This window comes from Salvelinus fontinalis, chromosome 12, assembly GCF_029448725.1.
Source record: "Salvelinus fontinalis isolate EN_2023a chromosome 12, ASM2944872v1, whole genome shotgun sequence".
Lineage (NCBI taxonomy): Eukaryota > Metazoa > Chordata > Actinopteri > Salmoniformes > Salmonidae > Salvelinus > Salvelinus fontinalis.
In genome coordinates this window covers 58,906,342-58,921,099 of record NC_074676.1, presented here as the reverse complement: position 1 = coordinate 58,921,099, position 14,758 = coordinate 58,906,342, and the positions used below count along the sequence as shown (strand labels likewise).

At 46.7% G+C, this 14,758-nt stretch overlaps 1 protein-coding gene across 1 annotated transcript in view; it reads right to left on the bottom strand.

Annotated features, from left to right (window-relative positions):
• Window positions 1-667: 667 nt before the first annotated feature.
• Window positions 668-14,758, bottom strand: part of chst7 (carbohydrate (N-acetylglucosamine 6-O) sulfotransferase 7) — a 31,745-nt gene continuing 17,654 nt past the window's right edge. Inside the window, exon 2 of the mRNA XM_055941217.1 lies at window positions 668-1,148. Coding sequence (XP_055797192.1) covers window positions 1,141-1,148 — 8 coding nt within the window. The 3' untranslated portion in view covers window positions 668-1,140. The remainder of the gene's footprint in view (window positions 1,149-14,758) is intronic.

Below are 14,758 nucleotides of genomic sequence, written 5' to 3'. Positions count from 1 at the left end.
TAACCCATGTTGTCAGGTAGCTAACCCATGTTGTCTTGTCAGGCAGCTAACCCATGTTGTCTTTGTCAGGCAGCTAACCCATGTTGTCTTGTCAGGCAGCTAACCCATGTTGTCTTTCTGTCCCTCTAAGTCCCCTCTAAGGAGTCTCCAGAGTGAACCAACCCTGTGAACGGGTTTGAGAACTTGTCATTTAAGTCTTAACAGTGATGTCAGGTGAGTTGGACGTTTGTGGAGCAGAGCGTTGTTAACGAAAAGAGTGATGTGATCTACGTGACTTTAAAGAGGTTGAGCCAACATGTTGGTAAAGAACGCAGTGATGAGTAATGAAACGGTCTCCTGTAATGAAACGGTCTCCTGTGATGAAACGAAGGGCTCTACGATGAACACCATCCAGGGGTGTAAGAGTAGAGGCAGCTGCACTTTGATAAATAGTATCACCATAACAACAGGTAGAACGGGTGACCACACAATCTGCTTCCTGCTGACTAGAGACAGGATCTGTTTCTATAACAACATCCACTTTAAATCTTAGTTTCTTAAACCAGCTCATTCATATCATGTCTTGTAACCATTACATCACTGTCAATCCAAATACCAAGGCGTATGTATGCAGGGACTGGTCTGATTATAGATCTAAGATCATCAGAAGACTTGAAAACAACATGTATTTAGTTTTGCCCGTATTAAACAGGAGTTAAAATATTTTTTATTTATTTTTTTAAACAAATTGACCAATAGCATTTATATAAATAGTGAAAAGAGCAGGTTCTAGTATTCATCCCTGCGGAACACCTTCACGTACTTCAAGAAATTTGGACTCGGTGACATGGTGATGTGTCAGAGCTCAGGCCTGTGGAGGACAACGTGTTCAATATCAAACACTTTTGATAGATCCACAAAACAGGACGCACAATTCATTTTAGCATCTAAAAGCATCGACACGATTCTGTCCCTCTAAGTCCTCTTCATGTTGCCCTGCTTCTGTCCAGCCCGTGACGGACTCCTGCCCTGTGGATCCTCTCTCCTTCAGTTCATACAACCGGGATTGGCTGAAGGAAACCGACCCCAACAGTCTCGCTGCCTCTCAGTTCCTCTAACCTTGGCGCCAGTCTCCTGCCATCGTAGTTTCTTCCATGAATTTCAGGCACCTGGATGAGAAAAGGAAAAATGGCACAGTTAAACTTAGCGAATTCCTGCTCGAGCTAAAATAACAGGCCTGCTGCTCAACGGGTAGTAACAGCCTCCCACTGCTGCTCAACGGGTAGTAACAGCCTCCCACTGCTGCTCAACGGGTAGTAACAGCCTCCCACTGCTGCTCAACGGGTAGTAACAGCCTCCCACTGCTGCTCAACGGGTAGTAACAGCCTCCCACTGCTGCTCAACGGGTAGTAACAGCCTCCCACTGCTGCTCAACGGGTAGTAACAGCCTCCCACTGCTGCTCAACGGGTAGTAACAGCCTCCCACTGCTGCTCAACGGGTAGTAACAGCCTCCCACTGCTGCTCAACGGGTAGTAACAGCCTCCCACTGCTGCTCAACGGGTAGTAACAGCCTCCCACTGCTGCTCAACGGGTAGTAACAGCCTCCCACTGCTGCTCAACGGGTAGTAACAGCCTCCCACTGCTGCTCAACGGGTAGTAACAGCCTCCCACTGCTGCTCAACGGGTAGTAACAGCCTCCCACTGCTGCTCAACGGGTAGTAACAGCCTCCCACTGCTGCTCAACGGGTAGTAACAGCCTCCCACTGCTGCTCAACGGGTAGTAACAGCCTCCCACTGCTGCTCAACGGGTAGTAACAGCCTCCCACTGCTGCTCAACGGGTAGTAACAGCCTCCCACTGCTGCTCAACGGGTAGTAACAGCCTCCCACTGCTGCTCAACGGGTAGTAACAGCCTCCCACTGCTGCTCAACGGGTAGTAACAGCCTCCCACTGCTGCTCAACGGGTAGTAACAGCCTCCCACTGCTGCTCAACGGGTAGTAACAGCCTCCCACCTCCTCCACTCTGGGCCTGGTGATGGCTTACAGACCGCCTGGCGCTGGTCTCCCTCCCCTGTGACTGGTGTATGGCGCTGGTCTCCCTCCCCTGTGACTGGTGTATGGCTCTGGTCTCCCTCCCCTGTGACTGGTGTATGGCTCTGGTCTCCCTCTCCTGTGACTGGTGTATGGCTCTGGTCTCCCTCTCCTGTGACTGGTGTATGGCTCTGGTCTCCCTCCCCTGTGACTGGTGTATGGCTCTGGTCTCCCTCTCCTGTGACTGGTGTATGGCTCTGGTCTCCCTCTCCTGTGACTGGTGTATGGCTCTGGTCTCCCTCCCCTGTGACTGGTGTATGGCTCTGGTCTCCGTCTCCTGTGACTGGTGTATGGCTCTGGTCTCCCTCTCCTGTGACTGGTGTATGGCTCTGGTCTCCCTCTCCTGTGACTGGTGTATGGCTCTGGTCTCCCTCCCATGTGACTGGTGTATGGCTCTGGTCTCCCTCTCCTGTGACTGGTGTATGGCTCTGGTCTCCCTCTCCTGTGACTGGTGTATGGCTCTGGTCTCCCTCTCCTGTGACTGGTGTATGGCTCTGGTCTCCCTCCCATGTGACTGGTGTATGGCTCTGGTCTCCCTCTCCTGTGACTGGTGTATGGCTCTGGTCTCCCCTGTGACTGGTGTATGGCTCTGGTCTCCCTCCCCTGTGACTGATGTATGGCTCTGGTCTCCCCTGTGACTGGTGTATGGCTCTGGTCTCCCTCTCCTGTGACTGGTGTATGGCTCTGGCCTCCCTCTCCTGTGACTGGTGTATGGCTCTGGTCTCCCTCTCCTGTGACTGGTGTATGGCTCTGGTCTCCCCTGTGACTGGTGTATGGCTCTGGTCTCCCTCCCCTGTGACTGGTGTATGGCTCTGGTCTCCCCTGTGACTGGTGTATGGCTCTGGTCTCCCTCTCCTGTGACTGGTGTATGGCTCTGGTCTCCCTCTCCTGTGACTGGTGTATGGCTCTGGTCTCCCCTGTGACTGGTGTATGGCTCTGGTCTCCCTCCCCTGTGACTGGTGTATGGCTCTGGTCTCCCCTGTGACTGGTGTATGGCTCTGGTCTCCCTCTCCTGTGACTGGTGTATGGCTCTGGCCTCCCCTGTGACTGGTGTATGGCTCTGGTCTCCCTCTCCTGTGACTGGTGTATGGCTCTGGTCTCCCTCTCCTGTGACTGGTGTATGGTGCTGGTCTCCCCTGTGACTGGTGTATGGCTCTGGTCTCCCTCTCCTGTGACTGGTGTATGGCTCTGGTCTCCCTCCCCTGTGACTGGTGTATGGTGCTGGTCTCCCTCTCCTGTGACTGGTGTATGGTGCTGGTCTCCCTCTCCTGTGACTGGTGTATGGCTCTGGTCTCCCTCTCCTGTGACTGGTGTATGGCTCTGGTCTCCCTCTCCTGTGACTGGTGTATGGCTCTGGTCTCCCTCTCCTGTGACTGGTGTATGGCTCTGGTCTCCCCTGTGACTGGTGTATGGTGCTGGTCTCCCTCCCCTGTGACTGGTGTATGGCTCTGGCCTCCCCTGTGACTGGTGTATGGCTCTGGCCTCCCCTGTGACTGGTGTATGGCTCTGGTCTCCCTCCCCTGTGACTGGTGTATGGCTCTGGCCTCCCCTGTGACTGGTGTATGGCTCTGGTCTCCCTCTCCTGTGACTGGTGTATGGCTCTGGTCTCCCTCCTCTGTGACTGGTGTATGGCGCTGGTCTCCCCTGTGACTGGTGTGTGGTGCTGGCCTCCCCTGTGACTGGTGTATGGCTCTGGCCTCCCTCTCCTGTGACTGGTGTATGGCTCTGGCCTCCCTCCCCTGTGACTGGTGTATGGCTCTGGTCTCCCTCTCCTGTGACTGGTGTATGGCTCTGGTCTCCCCTGTGACTGGTGTATGGCTCTGGCCTCCCTCCCCTGTGACTGGTGTATGGCGCTGGTCTCCCTCTCCTGTGACTGGTGTATGGCTCTGGTCTCCCTCTCCTGTGACTGGTGTATGGCTCTGGTCTCCCTCCCATGTGACTGGTGTATGGCTCTGGTCTCCCTCTCCTGTGACTGGTGTATGGCTCTGGTCTCCCCTGTGACTGGTGTATGGCTCTGGTCTCCCTCCCCTGTGACTGGTGTATGGCTCTGGTCTCCCTCTCCTGTGACTGGTGTATGGCTCTGGTCTCCCTCTCCTGTGACTGGTGTATGGCTCTGGCCTCCCTCTCCTGTGACTGGTGTATGGCTCTGGTCTCCCTCTCCTGTGACTGGTGTATGGCTCTGGTCTCCCCTGTGACTGGTGTATGGCTCTGGTCTCCCCTGTGACTGGTGTATGGCTCTGGTCTCCCCTGTGACTGGTGTATGGCGCTGGTCTCCCTCTCCTGTGACTGGTGTATGGCTCTGGCCTCCCTCTCCTGTGACTGGTGTATGGCTCTGGTCTCCCTCTCCTGTGACTGGTGTATGGCTCTGGTCTCCCCTGTGACTGGTGTATGGCTCTGGTCTCCCTCTCCTGTGACTGGTGTATGGTGCTGGTCTCCCTCTCCTGTGACTGGTGTATGGTGCTGGTCTCCCTCTCCTGTGACTGGTGTATGGTGCTGGTCTCCCTCTCCTGTGACTGGTGTATGGCTCTGGTCTCCCTCTCCTGTGACTGGTGTATGGCTCTGGTCTCCCTCTCCTGTGACTGGTGTATGGCTCTGGTCTCCCTCTCCTGTGACTGGTGTATGGCTCTGGTCTCCCTCTCCTGTGACTGGTGTATGGCTCTGGTCTCCCCTGTGACTGGTGTATGGTGCTGGTCTCCCTCCCCTGTGACTGGTGTATGGTGCTGGTCTCTCCTGTGACTGGTGTATGGTGCTGGTCTCCCTCCCCTGTGACTGGTGTATGGCTCTGGCCTCCCCTGTGACTGGTGTATGGCTCTGGTCTCCCTCTCCTGTGACTGGTGTATGGCTCTGGTCTCCCTCTCCTGTGACTGGTGTATGGCTCTGGCCTCCCCTGTGACTGGTGTATGGCTCTGGCCTCCCCTGTGACTGGTGTATGGCTCTGGTCTCCCTCCCCTGTGACTGGTGTATGGCTCTGGCCTCCCCTGTGACTGGTGTATGGCTCTGGTCTCCCTCTCCTGTGACTGGTGTATGGCTCTGGTCTCCCTCCTCTGTGACTGGTGTATGGCGCTGGTCTCCCCTGTGACTGGTGTGTGGTGCTGGCCTCCCCTGTGACTGGTGTATGGCTCTGGCCTCCCTCTCCTGTGACTGGTGTATGGCTCTGGCCTCCCTCCCCTGTGACTGGTGTATGGCTCTGGTCTCCCTCTCCTGTGACTGGTGTATGGCTCTGGTCTCCCCTGTGACTGGTGTATGGCTCTGGTCTCCCTCCCCTGTGACTGGTGTATGGCTCTGGTCTCCCCTGTGACTGGTGTATGGCTCTGGTCTCCCCTGTGACTGGTGTATGGCTCTGGCCTCCCTCCCCTGTGACTGGTGTATGGCGCTGGTCTCCCTCTCCTGTGACTGGTGTATGGCTCTGGTCTCCCTCTCCTGTGACTGGTGTGTGGTGCTGACTGGCCCTGAAGGCTGGGCTTGTCAGAGGGGATGTATGGTGACAGGCTGAGCCCAGACTCATACAATGGTCCCTAAGTTCTGTTCTCTCCAGCAGGGCTGCTGCAGCCTGGGGGTGTGATTCAGTCCCTGCCAACCCCAGATAGCAGCCCACCCCCTCCCTCCCTCCCATTGGCCTTTATAAAACACCAGTTCCTCATTAGGAGGAAGAATTATTTCCCTATCATTCTGTTTCCCCGTCAGAAGGACTCAGTAAGGCCTAACACAGTAAACTCTACCCTCTGACGTGCTGTGATGATATTAATCTGGTCAGTACTAGTACTAACCTGGTCAGTACTAGTACTAACCTGGTCAGTACTAGTACTAACCTGGTCAGTACTAGTACTAATCTGGTCAGTACTAGTACTAACCTGGTCAGTACTAGTACTAACCTGGTCAGTACTAATCTGGTCAGTACAAGTACTAACCTGGTCTTACTGCTGTTCTAGTGTGGTTCTATAACCCATTGATCTCATCCTGTAACCCATTGATCTCATCCTATAACCCATTGATCTCATCCTGTAACCCATTGATCTCATCCTGTAACCCATTGATCTCATCCTGTAACCCATTGATCTCATCCTGTAACCCATTGATCTCATCCTATAACCCATTGATCTCATCCTGTAACCCATTGATCTCATCCTGTAACCCATTGATCTCATCCTATAACCCATTGATCTCATCCTGTAACCCATTGATCTCATCCTATAACCCATTGATCTCATCCTATAACCCATTGATCTCATCCTATAACCCATTGATCTCATCCTATAACCCATTGATCTCATCCTATAACCCATTGATCTCATCCTATAACCCATTGATCTCATCCTGTAACCCATTGATCTCATCCTGTAACCCATTGATCTCATCCTGTAACCCATTGATCTCATCCTGTAACCCATTGATCTCATCCTGTAACCCATTGATCTCATCCTGTAACCCATTGATCTCATCCTGTAACCCATTGATCTCATCCTGTAACCCATTGATCTCATCCTGTAACCCATTGATCTCATCCTATAACCCATTGATCTCATCCTATAACCCATTGATCTCATCCTATAACCCATTGATCTCATCCTATAACCCATTGATCTCATCCTATAACCCATTGATCTCATCCTATAACCCATTGATCTCATCCTATAACCCATTGATCTCATCCTATAACCCATTGATCTCATCCTATAACCCATTGATCTCATCCTGTAACCCATTGATCTCATCCTAAGATGTTTCCTAAAGATCTCAGACTGAGGTGATATTTTCTGAGAATACTGGGTTGGACAACGTCACGGCAGAGCGTTGGGGCACAACCGGTTAATTCATTTGCGATAACAGATATGTGTGAGATATCAGACACTCCTGTGATTGTGTGTGTGGTAACTTCATAGCCATGTAGACTCCAGTGGTTTGTCAGGACTTTGTTCCGTGTCAGTTAGTAGCCGAGTCCATTACCTGACTACAGTGATAGAGGCCTACCGCCTACTCCGGAGATATGCATTGGCTTGGGACAGTGATCCCCCAGATGAAGTAGTCAGAAAGCATTTGTTTTGAACAAGGACACTGCACATTACAGGACGTCTCTGATGTGATGTCATCAGGAAGGGACAAGGACAAGGACACTGCACATTACAGGACGTCTCTGATGTGATGTCATCAGGAAGGGACAAGGACAAGGACACTGCACATTTCAGGACGTCTCTGATGTGATGTCATCAGGAAGGGACAAGGACAAGGACACTGCACATTGTAACGCTTTTGATTTGGTTTGAAGCTTCATGAACTGAAGGTAGTACACATCCTCATTCATGTCTCAATCACAACTTCACCTTTGCACGGCTGATGCTGGCTATTTAATAGGGAATTAAAGGGGAAGCGCCCTATCGGAAGGAGAAGCACTGAGACGGTTCAGAAATATTCAGGGCCGTCGCAACATTACAGGACGTCTCTGATGTCATCAGGAAGGGGATGAACAGGCTGGTGTGATCCTCATGACGACCAGACACCAGGCGTGTCCAGGTGATGTCTTCAAACCTCTAACAGATATGAGTCCATGTGGGGTTTTAGCCCTTAAATTACAAAGTCAAATCAGTTGAGTAAATGTGAGGTTGCAAATGTTAGTCCTTTTCAGCATCACTTTATTTTGTATTGAAAAGTAGAATATGGCAGGAAATGTATGAAATACTGTATAACTTAAATCAAACAGGCCAGGAATTTATCTGCTTCAATAACTTTCTTGTTACTAGTTGAGACCAGGTCCTGTTTCATCATGATATCTAGTTACTAGTAGAGACCAGGTCCTGTTTCATCATGATATCTAGTTACTAGTAGAGACCAGGTCCTGTTTCATCATGATATCTTGTTACTAGTTGAGACCAGGTCCTGTTTCATCATGATATCTTGTTACTAGTTGAGACCAGGTCCTGTTTCATCATGATATCTTGTTACTAGTTGAGACCAGGTCCTGTTTCATCATGATATCTTGTTACTAGTTGAGACCAGGTCCTGTTTCATCATGATATCTTGTTACTAGTTGAGACCAGGTCCTGTTTCATCATGATATCTTGTTACTAGTTGAGACCAGGTCCTGTTTCATCATGATATCTTGTTACTAGTTGAGACCAGGTCCTGTTTCATCATGATATCTTGTTACTAGTTGAGACCAGGTCCTGTTTCATCATGATATCTTGTTACTAGTTGAGACCAGGTCCTGTTTCATCATGATATCTTGTTACTAGTTGAGACCAGGTCCTGTTTCATCATGATATCTTGTTACTAGTAGAGACCAGGTCCTGTTTCATCATGATATCTTGTTACTAGTTGAGACCAGGTCCTGTTTCATCATGATATCTTGTTACTAGTTGAGACCAGGTCCTGTTTCATCATGATATCTAGTTACTAGTAGAGACCAGGTCCTGTTTCATCATGATATCTTGTTACTAGTAGAGACCAGGTCCTGTTTCATCATGATATCTTGTTACTAGTAGAGACCAGGTCCTGTTTCATCATGATATCTTGTTGCTAGGTTACTCATTGTGTATTTATTATTACTTTTATTATAATCCATTTAACTTTTCTATTATTTCTCCATTTCTCTCTGCATTGTTGAGAAGTAAATCAGGATTTCTCTGTTAGTCTACAACGTTAACAATAATTTGCTGGTAACAGATGACATTCATATTCTGACTATCTCTGAAACTCACTTAGACAATACCCTTGATACAGTGGCAATACATGGTTATAACATTTATAGCAAATATAGAAATGGTGGAGGTGTTGCTGTTTATATTCAGGACCACATTCCTGTAAAGTTTAGAGAGGATCTCACGTTAAATACTGTTGAAGTAATATGGCTACAGGTTCATCTGCCTCACCTAAAGCCCATTCTGGTAGGAAGCTGCTACAGACCACCAAGTGTTAACAGTCAGTATCTGGATAACAAGTGTGAAATGCTTGATAGTGTATGTGATATCAACAGAGAGGTATATTTTCAGGGTGATTTAAATATTGACTGGCTTTCGTCAAGCTGCCCACTCAAGAAAAAGCTTCAAACTGTAACTAGTACCTGCAACCTGGTTCAGGTTATCAGTCAACGACTACCAGGGTCGTTACAAACAGCACAGGAATTAAATAATCCACATGTATTGATCACATCTTTACTAATGCTGCAGAACTCTGCTCTAATCACATGTATTGATCACATCTTTACTAATGCTGCAGAACTCTGCTCTAATCAGATGTATTGATCCCATCTTTACTAATGCTGCAGAACTCTGCTCTAATCAGATGTAGTGATCACATCTTTACTAACGCTGCAGAACTCTGCTCTAATCAGATGTATTGATCACATCTTTACTAATACTGCAGAACTCTGCTCTAATCAGATGTATTGATCACATCTTTACTAATGCTGCAGAACTCTGCTCTAATCAGATGTATTGATCCCATCTTTACTAATGCTGCAGAACTCTGCTCTAATCACATGTATTGATCCCATCTTTACTAATGCTGCAGAACTCTGCTCTAATCAGATGTATTGATCACATCTTTACTAATGCTGCAGAACTCTGCTCTAATCAGATGTATTGATCACATCTTTACTAACGCTGCAGAACTCTGCTCTAATCAGATGTATTGATCACATCTTTACTAATGCTGCAGAACTCTGCTCTAATCAGATGTATTGATCACATCTTTACTAACGCTGCAGAACTCTGCTCTAATCAGATGTATTGATCACATCTTTACTAATGCTGCAGAACTCTGCTCTAATCAGATGTATTGATCACATCTTTACTAACGCTGCAGAACTCTGCTCTAATCAGATGTATTGATCACATCTTTACTAACGCTGCAAAACTCTGCTCTAATCAGATGTATTGATCACATCTTTACTAATGCAGCAGAACTCTGCTCTAATCAGATGTATTGATCACATCTTTACTAATGCAGCAGAACTCTGCTCTAATCAGATGTATTGATCACATCTTTACTAATGCTGCAGAACTCTGCTCTAATCAGATGTATTGATCACATCTTTACTAATGCTGCAGAACTCTGCTCTAATCAGATGTATTGATCCCATCTTTACTAATGCTGCAGAACTCTGCTCTAAAGCAGTATCCAGATCCATCAGATGTATTGATCACATATAGTAGCCATAACCAGGAAAACCAACGTTCCAAAGGCTGGAACTAATATAAGAGGTCATACAATACGTTTTGTAGTGATTCCTATGTTGTTGATGTAAATAATATTTGCTGGTCTGTGGTGTGTAATGATTTTTTTTTTTTTTACCTTTATTTAACTAGGCAAGTCAGTTAAGAACAAATTCTTATTTTCAATGACGGCCTATGAACAGTGGGTTAACTGCCTTGTTCAGGGACAGAACGACAGATTTGTACCTTGTCAGCTTGGGGATTTGAACTTGCAACCTTTCGGTTACTAGTCCAATGCTCTAACCACTAGGCTACCCATCCTCCCCATGATGAGCAACCAGATGCTGCACTTGACACATTTGCTTATCCCAGTTACTAATAAACACCCATTAAAAAAATGACTGTAAAAACAGTTAAATCCCTGTGGTTGATGAGGAATTGAAAACTGGTATGGTGTAGAGGGATGAGGCAAAATAGATGACAAATAAGTCTGCCTGTACAATCAAAATTGCAAACGTACTGTAATTTGAGAAATCATGTGACTAAACTGAATAAAAAGAAGAAGAAAGTACACTATGAAACAAAGATAAATTAAACAAAGAATGACAGTAAAAACCTTTGGCGCACCTTAAAATGACATTTTGGGGTAAAAAGGCAACTCTGCTCCATCATTCATTGAATCAGATGTCTCATTCATCACAAAACACACTGATATTTCCAACTACTTTAATTCTTTTTTTCATTTGCAAGACAAATGTAGGCATGACATGCCAGCAACAAACGCTGACACTACACATCCAAGTATATCTCACCAAATTATGGAAGACAAGCATTTTAATTTGGAGTTCCGTAAAGTGAGGATGGAAGAGGTGAAAACATTATTGTTGTGTATCCACAGTGACAAGCCACCAGGGTCTGACAATCTGGATGGAAAATGACTGAGGATAATAGCAGACGATATTCTATTAGCCAGATCTTCAATTTAAGCCTACTAGAGAGCGTGTACCCTCAGGCCTGGAGGGAAGCTAGAGTCATTCCTCTACCTAAGAATAGTAAAGCCCCCTTTACTGGCTCAAATAGCTGACCAATCAGCCTGTTACCAACCCTTAGTAAAATTCAGGAAAAAATGGTGTTTGACCAGATTAGACTTTAATAACGCTTATAGGCAAGGACACTCAACAAGCACAGTTACACAAACGACTGATGATTGGCTGTGAAAAATGTATGATAAAACGATTGTGGGGTCTGTTTTGTTAGAATTCCTTGCGGCTTTTGACATTATTGATCATAGTCTGTTGCTAGAAAAACATGTGTTATGTTTTTAGTCTGTTGCTGTGCTGTCATGTGTTGCTACCATGCTATGTTGTTGTGTTGTGTTGCTACCATGCTGTGTTGCTACCATGCTGTGTCATGTCATGTTGTGTTGCTGCCATGCTGTGTTGTTGTGTTGTGTTGCTACCATGCTGTGTTGTTGTGTTGTGTTGCTACCATGCTGTGTTGTTGTGTTGTGTTGCTACCATGCTGTGTTGTCATGCTGTGTTGCTACCATGCTGTGGTGTCATGTTGTGTTGCTACCATGCTGTGGTGTCATGTTGTGTTGCTACCATGCTGTGGTGTCATGTTGTGTTGCTACCATGCTGTGATGTTGTGTTGCTACCATGCTGTGATGTTATGTTGCTACCATGCTGTGATGTTATGTTGCTACCATGCTGTGATGTTGTGTTGCTACCATGCTGTGATGTTGTGTTGCTACCATGCTGTGATGTTGTGTTGCTACCATGCTGTGGTGTCATGTTATGTTGCTACCATGCTGTGATGTTGTGTTGCTACCATGCTGTGATGTCATGTTATGTTGCTACCATGCTGTGATGTTGTGTTGCTACCATGCTGCGTTGTCATGTTGTGTTGCTACCATGCTGTGGTGTGATGTTGTGTTGCTACCATGCTGTTATGTTGTGTTGCTACCATGCTGTGGTGTCATGTTGTGTTGCTACCATGCTATGCTGTGATGTTGTGTTGCTACCATGCTGTGATGTTGTGTTGCTACCATGCTGTGATGTTGTGTTGCTACCATGCTGTGTTGTCATGTTGTGTTGCTACCATGCTATGCTGTTATGTTGTGTTGCTACCATGCTGTGTTGTCATGTTGTGTTGCTACCATGCTGTGGTGTGATGTTGTGTTGCTACCATGCTGTTATGTTGTGTTGCTACCATGCTGTGGTGTCATGTTGTGTTGCTACCATGCTATGCTGTTATGTTGTGTTGCTGCCATGCTATGCTGTTATGTTGTGTTGCTACCATGCTATGCTGTTATGTTGTGTTGCTACCATGCTGTGATGTTGTGTTGCTACCATGCTATGTTGTCATGCTGTGTTGCTACCATGCTGTTATGTTGTGTTGCTACCATGCTATGTTGTCATGCTGTGTTGCTACCATGCTGTTATGTTGTGTTGCTACCATGCTATGTTGTCATGTTGTGTTGCTACCATGCTGTTATGTTGTGTTGCTACCATGCTGTGATGTTGTGTTGCTACCATGCTGTGATGTTGTGTTGCTACCATGCTGTGGTGTCATGTTGTGTTGCTGTCATGTTGTGTTGCTACCATGCTGTGATGTTGTGTTGCTACCATGCTGTGGTGTCATATTGTGTTGCTGTCATGTTGTGTTGCTACCATGCTGTGATGTTGTGTTGCTACCATGCTGTGTTGTCATGTTGTGTTGCTACCATGCTGTGGTGTCATGTTGTGTTGCTACCATGCTATGCTGTGATGTTGTGTTGCTACCATGCTGTGATGTTGTGTTGCTACCATGCTGTGTTGTCATGCTGTGTTGTGATGTTGTGTTGCTACCATGCTATGTTGTCATGCTGTGTTGCTGCCATGCTGTGTTGTCATGCTGTGTTGCTACCATGCTGTGTTGTCATGCTGTGTTGCTACCATGCTGTGGTGTCATGTGGTGTTGCTATCATGCTATGTTGTTGTCATGTTGTGTTGCTGCCATGTTGTGTTGCTACCATGTTGTGTTGTCATGTTGTGTTGCTACCATGCTATGCTGTCATGTTGTGTTGCTACCATGCTGTGTTGTTGTGTTGTGTTGCTACCATGCTATGTTGTCATGTTGTGTTGCTACCATGCTGTGTTGTTGTGTTGTGTTGCTACCATGTTGTGTTGTTGTGTTGTGTTGCTACCATGCTGTGTTGTTGTGTTGTGTTGCTACCATGCTATGCTGTCATGTTGTGTTGCTACCATGCTGTGTTGCTACCATGCTATGCTGTCATGCTATGTTGTCATTTTGTGTTGCTACCATGCTTTGGTGTCATGTGTTGCTACCATGCTTTGGTGTCATGTGTTGCTGCCATGCTGTGGTCATGATGTGTTGCTACCATGCTGTGGTCATGATGTGTTGCTACCATGCTATGTTGTGTTGTCATGTTGTGTTGCTACCATGCTATGTTGTGTTGTCATGTTGTGTTGCTACCATGCTATGTTGTGTTGTCATGTTGTGTTGCTAACACGCTGTGCTGTCATATGTTGCAACATAGCAACACATGTCAGGAGGCCTTTTGGTAAGCCATCAATGTAAATAAGAATTTGTTTCTTAACCGACTTGGCAAGTTAAATAAAATTCAAATAAAAAAAATAAAAAGTTGTGGATAAAGAGCAACCTGTCTAACAGAACACAGAGGGTGTTCTTTAATGGAAGCCTCTCCAACATCATCCAGGCAGCTGTATGTACACAGAGAGCTAACAGTGTTAAAGGCTTTACACACCCGGCTATAATGTGGAGGGTGTTCTTTAATGGAAGCCTCTCCAACATAATCCAGATAGAATCAGGAATTCCTCAGGGCAGCTGTCTAGGCCCCTAACATTTTTCAATCTTTACTAATGAATTGCCACTGGCTTTGAATAAACCCAGTGTGTCTATGTATGAGGATGACTCAACACTATACACATCAGCTACTACAGCGACTGAAATCACTGCAACACTTAACAAAGAGCTGCAGTTAGTTTCAGAACGGGTGGCAAGGAATAAGTTTGCCCTAAATATTTCAAAAACTAAAAGCATTGTATTTGAGGACAAATCATTCACTAAACCCTAAACCTCAACTAAATCTTGTCATGAATACTGTGGAAATTGAGCAAGTTGAGGAGACTAAACTGCTTGGAGTAACACTAGATTATAAACTGTCATAGTTAAAACATATTGTGCAGACGTCTGTCTATAATAAAGCGATGCTCTGCCTTCTTAACAACACTATCAACAAGGCAGGTCCTACAGGCCCTAGTTTCTACCTTCTTAACAGCACTATCAACAAGGCAGGTCCTACAGGCCCTAGTTTCTACCTTCTTAACAACACTATCAACAAGGCAGGTCCTACAGGCCCTAGTTTCTACCTTCTTAACAACACTATCAACAAGGCAGGTCCTACAGGCCCTAGTTTCTACCTTCTTAACAACACTATCAACAAGGCAGGTCCTACAGGCCCTAGTTTCTACCTTCTTAACAACACTATCAACAAGGCAGGTCCTACAGGCCCTAGT